Here is a 13,810-nt window from a genome sequence, read left to right as displayed (position 1 = left end):
GTAATGTCAAATTTGTACAAATCTCCTAGGATTTGTGTTATGAATTTTTGTGCAGTGTAATGAACAACAGGTTTAAAATTATTTTAGAGAATGAGACCGAGTTTTTATTTGGTTTAAAGTGGAACCACAACCTGGTTGATAAAATACTGCAAAGAAATTGAGATTTGAATTTTGTCCAGCTACATAAAAGCTTCAAAATATATTTCTTGTTGTATTTATAGATAGGCTGTCAGAGCTGTTCATCTTACTGATGGATAAACAGAGTGTTGCATTCCTCTCTGAGGATCACATCAAAGTGGAACCAGTCATAATGCTGTGGTCTGGCAAAATCTGCACTGGTGGGATTTGGTTGTGGTTGGGTGAAGCATCTTGGTTTTTAAACATGCCATCATGTACCACTGTGAATTTAGTTCATCCAAATGGACAAGTTTATTTTAAACTTGGGAGTTTTCTCTAAGGAGGCTGACTGACTGGGATTTCTTATTACTAGTTTTAAAGCTATGTTCCCTTACTCTTTTGCTAGGGGTTTTTGAGATGGATTAATGTGTTTAAGGGAAATGAAGTACAGCTAATGTGAGGTATTACTTTACTGCCTGACTTAACATTTCACACTGTATTTTTACACTGAAAATATTGCTGCTGCTCCTTTACCTCTTTTTCCCCATTGCTACCTCAGTAGAATTTTGTTTAAAATGAGATTGTCACTTGATATCTTTGAAGGATGAATCTTCAATATTTAATAATGCTTTAATAAAACCGTAGCTGTTAAAACAAGACAGTGCACCAGAATTCAGATCTTCTCCTTAAAATGTAGCTTCACATCTTTAGGCCATTTTCAGCATTTCCCAATCTCCATGAAAATCTTGAGACTAAGACAGCCAGCAGGTGAACCAGAGGGGGTAGAAAAACTTGGAAGACAGAAGAGTTCCATGGGAGACATCAGAAAAATGTAAATAGCTCTGATGTTTAAGCCAACATAACACAAGCTTTTTCACTGGAAATTGTGATGAATTGTAAGTGATAAACTGGAGTCAGTCTCTTGTTTAAGGGGCCCTTTGTGGCTGAAAGTGAGAAAAACGAGGACTTTGTAAATAAATAGCAGTGCTGGACTCTTATATTTTCTTTCTAATGGCCATAAACGCTGAGATGCCACATTTTTGCCTGGAGGGTTGGGCATTCATACTTGGGCACAATGCTGTCCCAGGAGTTTGGAGCTGCTTATTTCCATTCTAAGATAAAATGATGACTCCTGCCATTCTGGAAGCTAACTATTGCCATTTCTAACTAACACTGGTATTTGCTTGGCTGGAGTTACAAAACTATAGGAAAGGATATTGAGCCTTTCTGGGGCTGAAGTGCATTATTGTCTGTGGGTTTTTGTCAACTTATGTTATCAGGGAATCTCAAAAATTTTGCACATCCCCCACCCCCTGCCCGAAGCTTGTAAAAATTAGGTCATTGCTTCTGTTCACATCTGTTTACAAAAGGGCTGGTGTTTATTTTTTGATAGGTAAGGAGACATGATTCAAAAATATCTGGGATATCTTCCACTTGGGTAATCCTTCTAATTAATTTATGACTTGCTGTGGGGTTTTTTGTGTGTAGTCTCTGCAGTGATTAATCAGAATTCTGAAACTGGCAGCCCATAACAGCTTTACAAAAGACAAAGCCAAACCTAAAAATTGTGACCAATTAACTTCCTCTGGCTTCCTGAGAGTCATTTGTAGAGAGAAGTACTCCTCATGTCTGGGAAGTATCAGATGTACTTGAAATTATCATAACTGAATGTAACTTCTGATTTTTATGATGCCAGTGAGCATTTTGTGGAAGGTACCCTGTGACAATGACAATCAGTGCTAGACTTTAGCCTGTTTTGCATTTAAATTGGATACAAATGGGTACTAAGTCCTGTATCTGCTAAGGAATCCTGTGCTGGTACTTTTTTACAGTAACTACCATGTTGTGCATAATTATCTTTCATCGAGCCTCACTAAACTGGGGAAAAAATTGAAGAGACTGGAGAGATTGTGTAAAAGTTCCACTGAGGATCACAGAATCATAGAATGGCTTGGGTTGGGAGTGACCCTAAAGATCATCCCATTCCAACCTCCCTGCCATGGGCAGGGACACCTTCCACTAGCCCAGAGATCCATCCAGCCTGGCCTTGGACACTTCCAGGGATGGGGCAGCCACAGCTTCTCTGGGCAACCTGTGCCAGGGCCTCCCCACCCTCACAAAGAATTTCCTCTAATATCCCATCTAACCCTGCCCTCTGTCATTGTGAAGCCATTCCCTGTGTCCTGTCACTCCAGGCCCTTGTCAATAGTCCCTCTCCATCTTTCTTGAAGGCTCCATTCAAGTACTGGAAGGCCAAAGTCCTCCCTGTGCTGGGGACCCCAGAGCTGGAGGCAGCACTGCAGGTGGGGTCTCACCTGAGCAGAGGAGAAGGGCAGAATCACCTCCCTTGCTCCTCTTTCTCCTGAGCTTTTGGTTTGCTTTTCTCCATGTGACAGCACAGAACTTTTCAACTCCAACGTAGACTCCCACAGGCACTTTTTCCTTGCACCTGTGTGGTTCTGCAGTAGGGTTGGGCTTAGCAGAAATCTTCCCAGTGGGAGAGGCAGCTCCGTCACTGCAGCGTGGTGGCTCCCGTGGGATGGTAGTTTGTGGGAAGTGTACATGAATTTATTTTACCATCTAGTTGGAGGTGCTAAATGGCTGTATAAAAAAAGTGAGGCAGAGCTGTGAGTGCTTCAGAGAGGAGCTGAGAAGTCTGGCTCTCTAGGTGCTAAAAGTCTTGCCAACTTCTGAGCGAGATAGGAAGGAGAAGATGAGCAGGGAGGTGCACATCTGGGAATTGTGGCAGCTTGTCATTAGGTTTGATGGAGTTGAAAGTATCTAGAAGATGCCCTAGTTTAATAACTGAGAGAGAGGAGGGAGGATTGTGGGAAGCTGCTGTTTTCTTTCTCTCAAAGTAGAGAAAAATTCCTCAGCCTTGAAAGAATGATGAGCTACTTTTGTTCCTCAAAAGAGTCGTAGTGTACATAAAAAGAGATGTTGGAGGGATTAAAGCTGTAATAGAATCAATAATGGATTGATATTAACCATAACCCAAGAATTAAATTAGCAGAAGTGTGCTGCAGGCCACACAATTATAGGAGGCAACTAGCAACAACAACAACAAAGAAAGAAGTTGAAAAACAGCTTGTGAAAATACAGAAGTTTTCTTACTGCAGTGATGGAAAATGAGACCTATTCTTACTTTAACTGCATTAAATGAAGTGAGTAAAATCCAGCACATTTGTGCATATACTTTTAGGAAATATTTACTTTACAATGAGCAGTTCTGTGATTCAAACAATGCAGCTAATCATAAAAAGGTGCTTTGGAGGTATTGCTCTAAAGAGCATACATTATCATTAATTACTGTTGGCCATACTTTAGCTGATTTTACAGTTGGGATTCTTCTGTTACCATATGAATTGATTGGGACTGTAAAAGAGAACAAAAACGGGAAGTGCCAAATCTGTTCATCATGTTTCTGGAATATTAAAGTACTTTAGTCTCTGAGGAATGAAGGAGGGCAAAAGGAGATGCCTGTAGGAGAAACAGAGTATGCAAAAGTTGGAGGTAAGGGAACAATAATATACAGAGTATATAAAGATAAGAGGATATAGTGATTTTTTAAATTATATATGAAATCAACCAGGGAGAAAAGATAAATGATAATTGCTTTGAAATCTCCATCAGTGATGGGAAGAGTCCACAAAAGGAGCATTGCAAAAGGGAACATGTAATGAGATATTTTTGTGTTACCTTTGAGTAGTACTTTCACAAATTAATACATTTTTAAAAATCTGTGATTTACTGCTTTAGAACACCATAAAGGTTTTCATGTTGTTCATGTCACAGCCCAGTACTGTTTTGGAGCATAAACGAATATAAATGATAAATAAGCACACAAGACTGAAAAAACAGACATAAGCCAGTGCTCCAAGCAGCTGGCAGTGCTGGCAGCTACAGCACAGCCCTTGGTGTGGAGCACCTCGTGCCTGGGGGATGGAGCACCTCCTGAGGGTGCTGAGCTGTCTGTCCCACCACTTCTGCTGGTCCTCACTGCGAGGGTTAGAATGTTCTGTGGCCTCCAGCCTCGTGTATTTTTTCCCCAATTGGTCTTGTGCTCTTGTCTCACGTTTACCCCACTGAAGGTTCTGTCCTGTGCATACCTCTTGCTCTCCTGCTGTCTCCCAGGAAGCAAAATGCACAGGACCCTCCAAACTCTGGCTCTTCCAGCCATGGTTTTTTAACTCCAGTAGCCTTTACTCTGTGGAAGGATGTAAGCCGGGTGTTTTTTTTCTTTATATTTTTGTTTGTTTGGGTTTTGTTTGTTTTTGTTTTGTTTTTTTTTTCCCTTTTGAGTTTACGTTTTCAGAATTACACTGATTGTATTTACTTCAGTTTTGGGGAGGTAGAGATTGTAATCAGAGACTGAAGTCTCATGAATAAGTGGCTGCTACCATCCAGTGAAGGAATGAGCAGCAGTACAGCTGCTGGTATGGGAGCTGGAGGAGAGCCCTGGAGGGACTGACTGCAAGCAGATCCTTCACACTCTGCTTGCATTTAGAAAAACATCTAAATGTTGGATACTGGGAGAAAAGAGCAGAGGAGATTTAGTTTGGACGTGGACATGCAAAGTTGGACATGGACATGTAAAGGTGCCCACCCTGCTGGGTCAGAGGAGCAGGTCTCTGGTGTCCTGAGGAGCAGAGGCAGCAGAGCCCACCTCTTAATAGCTCTCAGTCTGCTCAGGGCAGTTACCAGGGCAGAAGAGGAATGTTTTGTTCATTCTGTGCATGTAAATAGGGCGGACTGGTCTTTGGCTATTTCCACATCCTTCCAGAGTCTGGTGGGTTGGAAAGTTGCGTACAAATCCTTCATGAAATTGTCTTGCATAAAACAGGAAAAAACCCCTCTAATTCATAAAAAACCATACAATCTAACTATCAAGCCTGGGCTGGATTAAAGCACACTGATTTCTGTAGCCGTGGCAACTTTCTGTGTAACCTCCTATTTTGAGAAATGCAGTCAAGGATGAGATTATTAAAACATTCCTCATATCTGATGCTGTTGTTGTGATAGTATAGAACATTATTTCTCTGTATGTGGCCTTATTAAATATAACAGCAAAGCTAAACCCAAATGTTTCCTTTTGCTGTTTTCCAAAGGATTCACCCCCCTGAATTCTTCAAGAAAAAATATGCTGTGGATGAAGCCCACTACGTGACTGAGGTGAGTTGTCTGTGTCTCTGGGTATTTTTTGCTGTGAATACAAAATCAGTAAGTGGCAATGACTTGACTTAATTTTAGTCCTCTGCTTACTGGATGTCTCCTGACTTAGTGAGACCTTCTCTCCCTCCACCTTTACTGGAAAATGTCCTGTCTTTAAAGCACTTGTAAATTATTTTTTTTAAGGCTGCCCTTAAAGTCCTTAATCCAAAGACAGTCTCGTAAACGTGTTCTGGGCATGATGAGACCCGTCAGTCTGTGTCTTTATCCAGCAGAAATTGTCACTAAATACAGTTTTTGCAATGCCTTGCAGATTTGAGGAGATTGCTGTCAAGGAGGTTGCACATCCTATCTCTGACTTGGGAGCCTACATTTATTTTATGCCTCCAAAAAGCTGGGAGGAAAGGCTGCCTGCCTCACTCTTATTTTCTGTAGAACCACCTTATTACTTGAATAAGCAAATATACTCACATTTCTAAGTGCAAGTGTGCCTTGCTTAGTTAGGTTTGTCATTTCATTTCTGAGCAGATGTTTGTATCCTTGTGCACCTGGCCAGCTACCTTTCCTTTGGTAGGAAGGCTCAGCAGGGTGAGGACAGTATTCCTGCCAGGCTCTGTGGGTGATTTTCATGGAGAGCAGCTTGAAGAAGATGACTCTGATACTTCTGTTCCTGCAGAGCACTAACTGTGACTCTCCAGACCAAAAATTTTGCTCTTGTCAGCTGTGAGGAGGTTTCATTTCATTTTCATAATAAGTCCAGCTACAAAGTGAAGTTTGATCTGTATGCCAGGAGCTGGGAGTGGAGGAAGGTGTGGGGAGGTTGCTTTTTGACATGTGTGAGTTGGAGTCGTGTGGAGTGCAGGCTCTCCAATGCTCATCTCTCAGACAGGGAAAATTGCAAGTGGGAAATACGTGTTTCATTTTTAAAGATCACATTCTTTTGGGTCACCTTAGTTGTCTTGGGTCACTCTCCATCAACAAATGTCTTTATTGCATGCAGAGGCTAAGATGATCCCGGGGGAGGCAGAAAACTGGAATGCTTTATTGGACTCACAAGTTCATATTTAAAGGGTTTAGGGTTTACATATTCAACAGGGGGTTTGCATATTCATTCTATTAAAATTGGGGCGTTTCACAAGGATGACATAAGGGAAAAACCCAGGTTAACACAACTTGGGGTCTTAGGAATTACCTCATGGGAAAAACTCTGCTTTATCTTGGGGGATTTCATGGGGGGAACAGGTAACACAAAGGGAGAGATAATACCCAAAAGGTTTTCTGCACAGGTTTGATGAGATCAGGGCATGGTTTCTCCGGTTTGGGCAGGACATTCCAAACCCATGACGTCAATGGATCCTTATCTGGACTCTAGATGAAGGTTTTTTCCCAGCCTCTGTCAGCCCAAGGCTTTTGTTTGAACCTAGCAGTTTTCTTTTTCTCATATCCAAAATTTGGAATCCAACAAGTACAGTTCTATTCTCTGCTTCCTTACTGCCTAAGAACATCATTAATGGGAAAAAAGAGCTCTTTATGTGGACCAGCAAATAAAATTAAAAAATAAAGGCTCCTTTCCACCTGGACTATATGTATTGAAGTGAGAAGCTGTTGGAACTTGCAGCAAAACTGTTCAGCTCTCCAAGGTTCTTTCTATAACTTTTGCCTGGTTTACCAAAGAATTGGTTTGCCACCATCAGGACACCAGGGGCCTTATTTATAGGATAGATTTACATCAACAAATAACCAACCAGTGTGTGTTATCCTGATGTTTCGTGAGATTAAGAAACAAAAAAAGGGTGGAGTCGATATTTTTAAACCTCACTGCCATGTGCTTTCTTTTGTTAATATCATTACTGTGCTATTAAACTGGTTTAAAGTTGGTAGAACTGTGCTCTGTGGAATTATGTCAGGTGTTCATTGCCTCAGGAGATGTGGAGTTCAGTACCCACCTTCTGCAGCTGCTCTGCAAGCCCAGCTCTCTACAAGCCCAAAGATTTTGTTCTTAGTTTGTGAATGTTTGAAGGAGTCTAAGGGAGCCTAATAAAAGGATTAGTCAGTAAAAGGTGACAAATTTATTGATAACAGTAAATGTTCATTGCTAAGCATTCAGCACATTGTAACATAACAGTATTAATGCATATGTGTTTTATATGCAGTAGTGTGTTGAGAGTACTCAGTTGTTCCATATTTCTGTGTGACATTGCAACTTCTTGGCTCATATGTTGTGTCTTCCTAATGATGACAGTAGACTTAAGTATAGTTGGTATTTATGTCTTTAAAGGACACCATCAACCTGATCACTGCATTTTTGTCTAAATATTGGTATTCTGCTGTCTCTTATTGCATGTCTCAGGAAATACAATATCTGAAAGGTATCAGGGGAACATTTTTGTCTTTGCAGCTTGTTCACTTTTTATGCAGTGAATATTGATGACATTGGTATCAATGTGATTATGAGGAAGAAAAAAAAAGAAAAATAACAGCAATCTAAAACTTCTTTTTAGATATCCAGTGTCTTGGCTTCCAAGAAACCTGCTGTGCTTCTCACTTTGGTAAGTCGTATTCTGAAGAATAAATTTTCCTCAGTAAGGAGATCAGTTTATTTAGCATTGCTTTGCACTGTCTCTCCCTCTCTTTTCCTCCCAATCTTATGCCAAATTTGAGGCCACCTGTGTATAATAATTTAGTCTTCTGGTCCCTCCATGATTTCAAGATTTGTAACCTGTGGCCTCATCCAGTCTTCATTCTGTCTGCCAAAAGCTTTATTGGCTTTCTGCTAAAACATGGCAAGCCTGTCTAACATCAGCCATGCTCCTGGTCCTGTCTACAGTGACTCCAAACTCCTTTTTCCTCTTCTGCTGCTCTGTCATGTCATGAGCATCTTTGGGCTTTCCTGTGAGAATCCCACAAGGATGCAGGGAATACTTTTTCCACATAGAATGGTTTAGTAAGAACAACTTCTGGGAGGAGGGAGACAGTATGAAATGCCTGCCAAGTATTTTGAACTTGCTTATTTCTTTGGAAGAAGGATGAATGAGTAGGGGTAAAGACTGCAAGTTCCTTCTTCCCTGTCACCTCTCTCTGTTACTTTCCTTGTTTACAGACTTTTTGTAAACCTCTCACTACTAAGAGTATCTGTTTTATTGTCTCCAGTATATCTAAGAAATGATTTGCTGACTCTGAGCTTTCCCTTACAGCAAATGCAATGGCAGCTTCTGGATTTCTTTTCCCATGACAGTGACCAGACAGAAGTCTTAACAAAAAAAAATCCCTTCTCAAGAAGTCTCGTGGCCTGAGATCTGAATTCTTTATCCTTTAAGGACAGAGGCCCGAAACAATTTTTAGTCTTTCTCCCACTTATATTTGTATACCCTTAAAAGATGCCCCTGTGGCTTAATTTCATGTTCCTTAAGAGAAATGAGGGAAATGGAAGGTTTGACCATCCTGTGCTTCTTACTGTGCGTTTCTGCCCATGGAGTTGTTGAGTAGTTATTGCTCTGTGAGCATCCTGTTGTAATCAGGAATTTTCACATGATTTTTGGCTGAGAGGATGGTGCTGTGGGGCTTTCACAGCTCCCACTGCCATGAAGAAGTATTCAGAGAAGGGAAGAGTGCTTCCCTTTCTGCTGGCTGAATGGAAAGCTGGTCCTCTCCTCCTGTGGTCTCATTCCAGGTACAGACCTGGAATGCTGCTCTGCAGGGTTTCCCAGGCACATGTCAGAAGTTTTCCTCTGCTGTGTAGCAGCCAAAATACTCCTGCTTATGCTGCTTGCTTGAATGGAAAGCTGTAGGGGAGCAGCAAGCAAATTTAAATAACAAGCATTGCTAAGGCAGGGCATAATAATTTATTTGAAAATGAAATTACTTTAGAAGAAACCTTGCCTGTTTTTCATTCTCCTGCCCTTTATAATCATTATAAAGGTCTCACAGCTCCCTCTCAAGACAAGGGCATTAGAAATCAAAGCTTGTCTTTCTCCTAAGCAGCACATCCTGACTGGAGTTCTGCACTGGTCTCCTGTGAAGCTGACTGTTTCTTATATTGAACTGCATTTGAACAAACAGTCTGGGGCTTGGTATTTACAGTCATTCAAGTAAACTTATGTTAAGTTTTCCTGAAGACTTACTGCAGTCAGGTTCTCCCTGTGATTTAAATTTTAAATACCTGTTTTTGGCTCGGAATCATGGTCCTCTTTAATCTTTTTCCTCCCAGCGTGGTGTTAACACTGACAGTGGAAACATCTCCAAAGAAGCTTCATTTGAAGGCATCAGCCAGTAAGAGACAAGGCTTTTTTATACACTAACTGTTGCATGGTTATGGTGAACTCATTTTATTTCAAATTAAATGATGTTTTTTTCCTAATGACAGGATGTTGAATGGCAGATCAGATGCTGAACATTTTACTTCCAAAGAAATTTTGATACATGTTTCTAATGACTTGAAATAGAGAGGTTTTTGGGGTTTTTTTGATCTCTTTTCCGTCTAAATTAATCCAATGTTTCTCTTTTTCTGTGTTTGCTGTAACTCTTTAAAACCAAATAGACCCATCCTCATATGTACATTTCCACTTTTGGGATTGGAATATTTGATTTTCAGATCTCAGAAAAATTAATCTTTAAGAATAGCTTCTTTCTCTAACTGACTTCCTTGCACAATATGAAGCTTGATATTGGGGATTCTGGTAGGCACAATCTTCTGAAAAGATGTCGCATTACAGGTGTAAAACAAAATCAGAAATTACGAAAAAATAAGATCACTGCCTAGTTGTGATCTTTTAGTGTCCCTTGATGTTGTCTTTTTATGAAGTTTGGCTACTAGTGGGCTTAAAATGCCTTCCTGCCTGTGGTATTTTGAAAAGGCAGAAAATAAAAATACATCACAGCTTGCTCTGGGATGTGGTGAGGATGATGGGCTCAATTTTTAATGAAATACAACTGTCTGTTCTGTTCTGATATCTGAAAATGAGATCATTCTCTGTTTTAGCTCAAATGTATGGCAAAAAAGAAACACATCCCCCCATTAAAAAGCCTGTTAAAATAAACACTGGTGCTGAGACGTGGAGGCCTTTTTTTGTGGTCCTTGAGTCCCACTTACCCTGCTGTATTTTCTCCACCTCTGACAGCAGCATGTTAATCCTGCAGTGAAGATGGTCCTGCACAGAACTTGCTGCAGGTTTGGGCACTCATTGGTGTAGTCTGAAAGCCTTTCTGCTGGGGTCATCTTTTCTCTGTGTCAAGTGATCTGGAATCTGACTCCATAATAACATTGTCCTCCCCTCTACAGCATAAATGGGAACTTAATGGTTCTGTCAGGGTTTTTTGAGGACCAAGGTGCCAGGCATTTAAACATCTTTTGTGAATTAAATATAAACTATTCCATAATACATAATTCCATTAATACTTTTAATGAGTGTTTGGTGCCTGTTCTGCTGTTACAACCAGTGTGAGTTCTGTTGCTTTGACCACATAGATAGTCATCTTGTGTTCTCCAGGTACAGGTGGACTCCAAAGTCTGTGTGGAGCAATACCTCCAGTTTTATCTGAGACACCTCTGCTTGAAGTATAATCAGTTATCAGCTCCAGCAGTGATTCTTTATTGGAGTGATGTACAAAGGTCTGATCAGTACCAAAAACCCCTTTTTTTCCCTCTGAATTTCACTAAACACTAGAGTTTAATTAGCAAGACATTCACTAGTCAACATAAAGCTAGGAAACCACTCCATTTAGCACTTGATTCGAGATTTTAATAGCATGTCTCCTACAACACTTAAAGGGATTAATGATGTTTAAGCACTGGCTTCTTGGTTAGCAGCAAAGATGCTGTTGGTGTGCTCCAGAAGTGCTTCTCCATTCTTTAGGGGTGATTGCCAGCTTTTTAGCAGACACTTCTCCTCTGAGACTTGGCACCTGCTCAGCCCTCTCCACCCCTAGGCACTGGGTCATTCATTTTGCTCCCTTTGACAGCTCTGGTTGGTATCTTCCCCTCCAGTGCTCATGGTGTGGAAGAGCATGCATTGATTTTGTTGTTGGATCAGCTCCCCTCATCTGACAGATACTGTGCCCTCAAACCACGTGTTGCTCCTGCTTTCCCTTAATCTTCCTGATGCTGCTTCTGTCTCCTTCCAGACTGTCCTGTCTCTGGTGTGCTTGGTCCATCAGGAGTCCAGAGGAGGAGGAGAGCTTTCTTCTAAACTCTGCTCTCCTCAGGTTTTTGCAATAGGTTTTGTGTATAAACCAGTCCATTTTATATTTTTTCAACGCAGACCCAAACCAATTCCAGCATTCCTGCTTCTCCACCTCTCCTGTAATGAATCTTTCCTTTATAGAAACATGTATTTTGGATGTGTTGGTTGTTTCCTAGGGGATTAAACCCACAGAGTTTATAGTGAGCAGTGTGTTCCCTCAATCTGCCCTCCCTCCCTCCTGCCTGTTCCTTGCTGGCTCTCTGTCCTTGGCTCTGCTCTGGTGAAGATGCTCTTATTTTATTCCTGGGCCCCTGTTTATTTCTGTTTTCTGGCTGCCTAGCCAAGATCTGTTTTCTTGCCAGGGCCCTTTTGTGTTCCTCCTGCTCCCATATTTGTTTTTTCTCCTAGGCTGACTTGGCCTGGTGTGGGGGTTTTTTGGTGTTTTTTTCAGGTGATGGATAATACTGGAAATAATGTATAATTTCCTGAAAAAGCTGAATCTTGCTCTCTTTGCAGGCTGTTCCTTGGCTTCTATCAAGAAGCTGTCTTTTTCTTACCCTAATGATGTTGCTTCCCTGCCTTTTTGAACTTTTTGAACTTCTTCTGGGATGTTATTACCTAAGCTATTTGATTAATTTTTGTAGTGTAATCAATAGTCATTTGAGGCAAAATGACGCCTGTGGTCGTGGGTTATTTCTGTGCCCTGAAGATCAACCCTAAGTCATTTTTGTCATGCTAGCAGTAGTCAAACTTGATTTTATCCTGATTACAGAGCCCATAGTAGTGAATTATATCTTGGTTTTCATTAGTTCCTGTGTTGCCCTCAGACAGAGGCCGGTGGGACGTGGGGAGTTGCCCCACTCAGCAGAGAGTGGTACCATGTGAGGTTCAGTGGAGGGACCAGTCTGGGACAGGGCTTAGGACAGGAGACCTGCACTGTTCACTAACCCTCTATTCCTGGGAGCTCCCCCCAGGTCAGCTTTGTTTGCAGCTGTTGGGAATCCTGCAGAAGTGACTTGCTGTCTCTTGCTCCAGGTGCCTTAATCATCTGGAGATTTCTAAAAGCAGATTTCCAAAGCAGTTCTAATGCTTTCTTTTCTAGAAATACATATTTCTGTTTTCTAGTAAAGGTCACTTCTGTGTTTGTGGGTTTCTTCCCTCATTCATAGACCCGTTTTTCAGACTGGAAAATGTGCAGGATTTTTTTAGTCTAATCGTGTCAGTTATGTAGCCCTTGTAAAAATGCTTTAGGGGGATGTGACTCACCACACAGAAAGGATTTTGAACCTGTATGGTTGAACAGTACTGTGCCATATACTTTAAAACACTGTTGAATAAATCACTACTCACTGTGTTGACAGAGGTTTTTTCACCCTCAGAATCAGTTGATGTAAATGACGGGCAGTTTAAGCAATTGTACCTAATATTTAAAGTTTTGCAGTGAATTCCTTTCCCTCAGAAGTGCACTTGTTGGGTATGACAGTGAAGACCACCTAAATGGCCTTTTTTCATCCTGGTAATGAAGTCAGTCATTAGGAGAAGGCCTCTCCATGTTGAGGAGGAGAAAATTCTAACGTTGTGTTTTAGATTTTTATCACTGTAGACACACAAAGTGTACTTGTTAAACTGACAAAAAGAGGTCTCATTATACTGTGCTACTATACAGGAAGTGTAGATTTCTCAGTTTTTTTTAACTAATGAATTTGTCTTGCATGTTAAAGGACAACTGAGTACGAAATCAATTTGGACATGCCTTTAAGTGTACTATTGCTTAGTTCTGTGTTGATTAAATGGGAGCATTAATATGTTACAGATTGCAACTGTAGCAAATGTCAATTTGTTTTCTTCCTCAGGACCACATATCTCATCATCTAAGTATTGTCAATTTGCAAATTGCAGAAAAAATGTGGAATTAAATTGCTCTGCGTGATCCTCTTAACATTAGGGTAGTACATGTTTTGTAAGAGTAAGTTGTTTACTGTCTAGTGAGATCAAAACTTTGCTGGGAGGCCAAGGCAGGGTGATTTTATGTGGGGGTTTGTGCACAAATTACGTGAATTAAACACTGTTTGTGTACTTGGTGGTGAAAAGCTCTTCCCCTTGAGCGTAAGCAGTAACTTTTAGGACATGGTTTGTTTAGCTGCCTTGTGGGTAAATGTCCTGGTTCTGGCCAGGACAGGGTTAATTTTTTGCAGTAGCAGGGAGGGGGCATGGCCAGGACCCCGATTTATTCTGTACCACCTCACATCTTTGCTGGGGGCAGGGAAACTCTCCCTCTCTTGGGAGGAGAAGGAGTTCCTTCCAGTGGAGAAATGTGGAGGGTTCAATATTTTGTCTGTTGTCAG

At 41.1% G+C, this 13,810-nt stretch overlaps 1 protein-coding gene across 1 annotated transcript in view; it reads left to right on the top strand.

Moving 5' to 3' along the window:
- PEPD (peptidase D) overlaps window positions 1–13,810 on the top strand; it is a 139,750-nt gene that overhangs the window by 17,919 nt on the left and 108,021 nt on the right. The window contains exons 4-6 of the mRNA XM_018086343.2: window positions 5,226–5,289; window positions 7,788–7,835; window positions 9,494–9,555. Coding sequence (XP_017941832.1) covers window positions 5,226–5,289; window positions 7,788–7,835; window positions 9,494–9,555 — 174 coding nt within the window. The remainder of the gene's footprint in view (window positions 1–5,225; window positions 5,290–7,787; window positions 7,836–9,493; window positions 9,556–13,810) is intronic.

Source organism: Manacus vitellinus, unplaced genomic scaffold (genome assembly GCF_001715985.3).
Source record: "Manacus vitellinus isolate BGI_N305 unplaced genomic scaffold, ASM171598v3 scaffold_10_pilon, whole genome shotgun sequence".
NCBI lineage: Eukaryota > Metazoa > Chordata > Aves > Passeriformes > Pipridae > Manacus > Manacus vitellinus.
The sequence above is the reverse complement of the archived record's forward strand: the minus strand, read 5'-3'. Positions and strand labels throughout refer to the sequence as shown.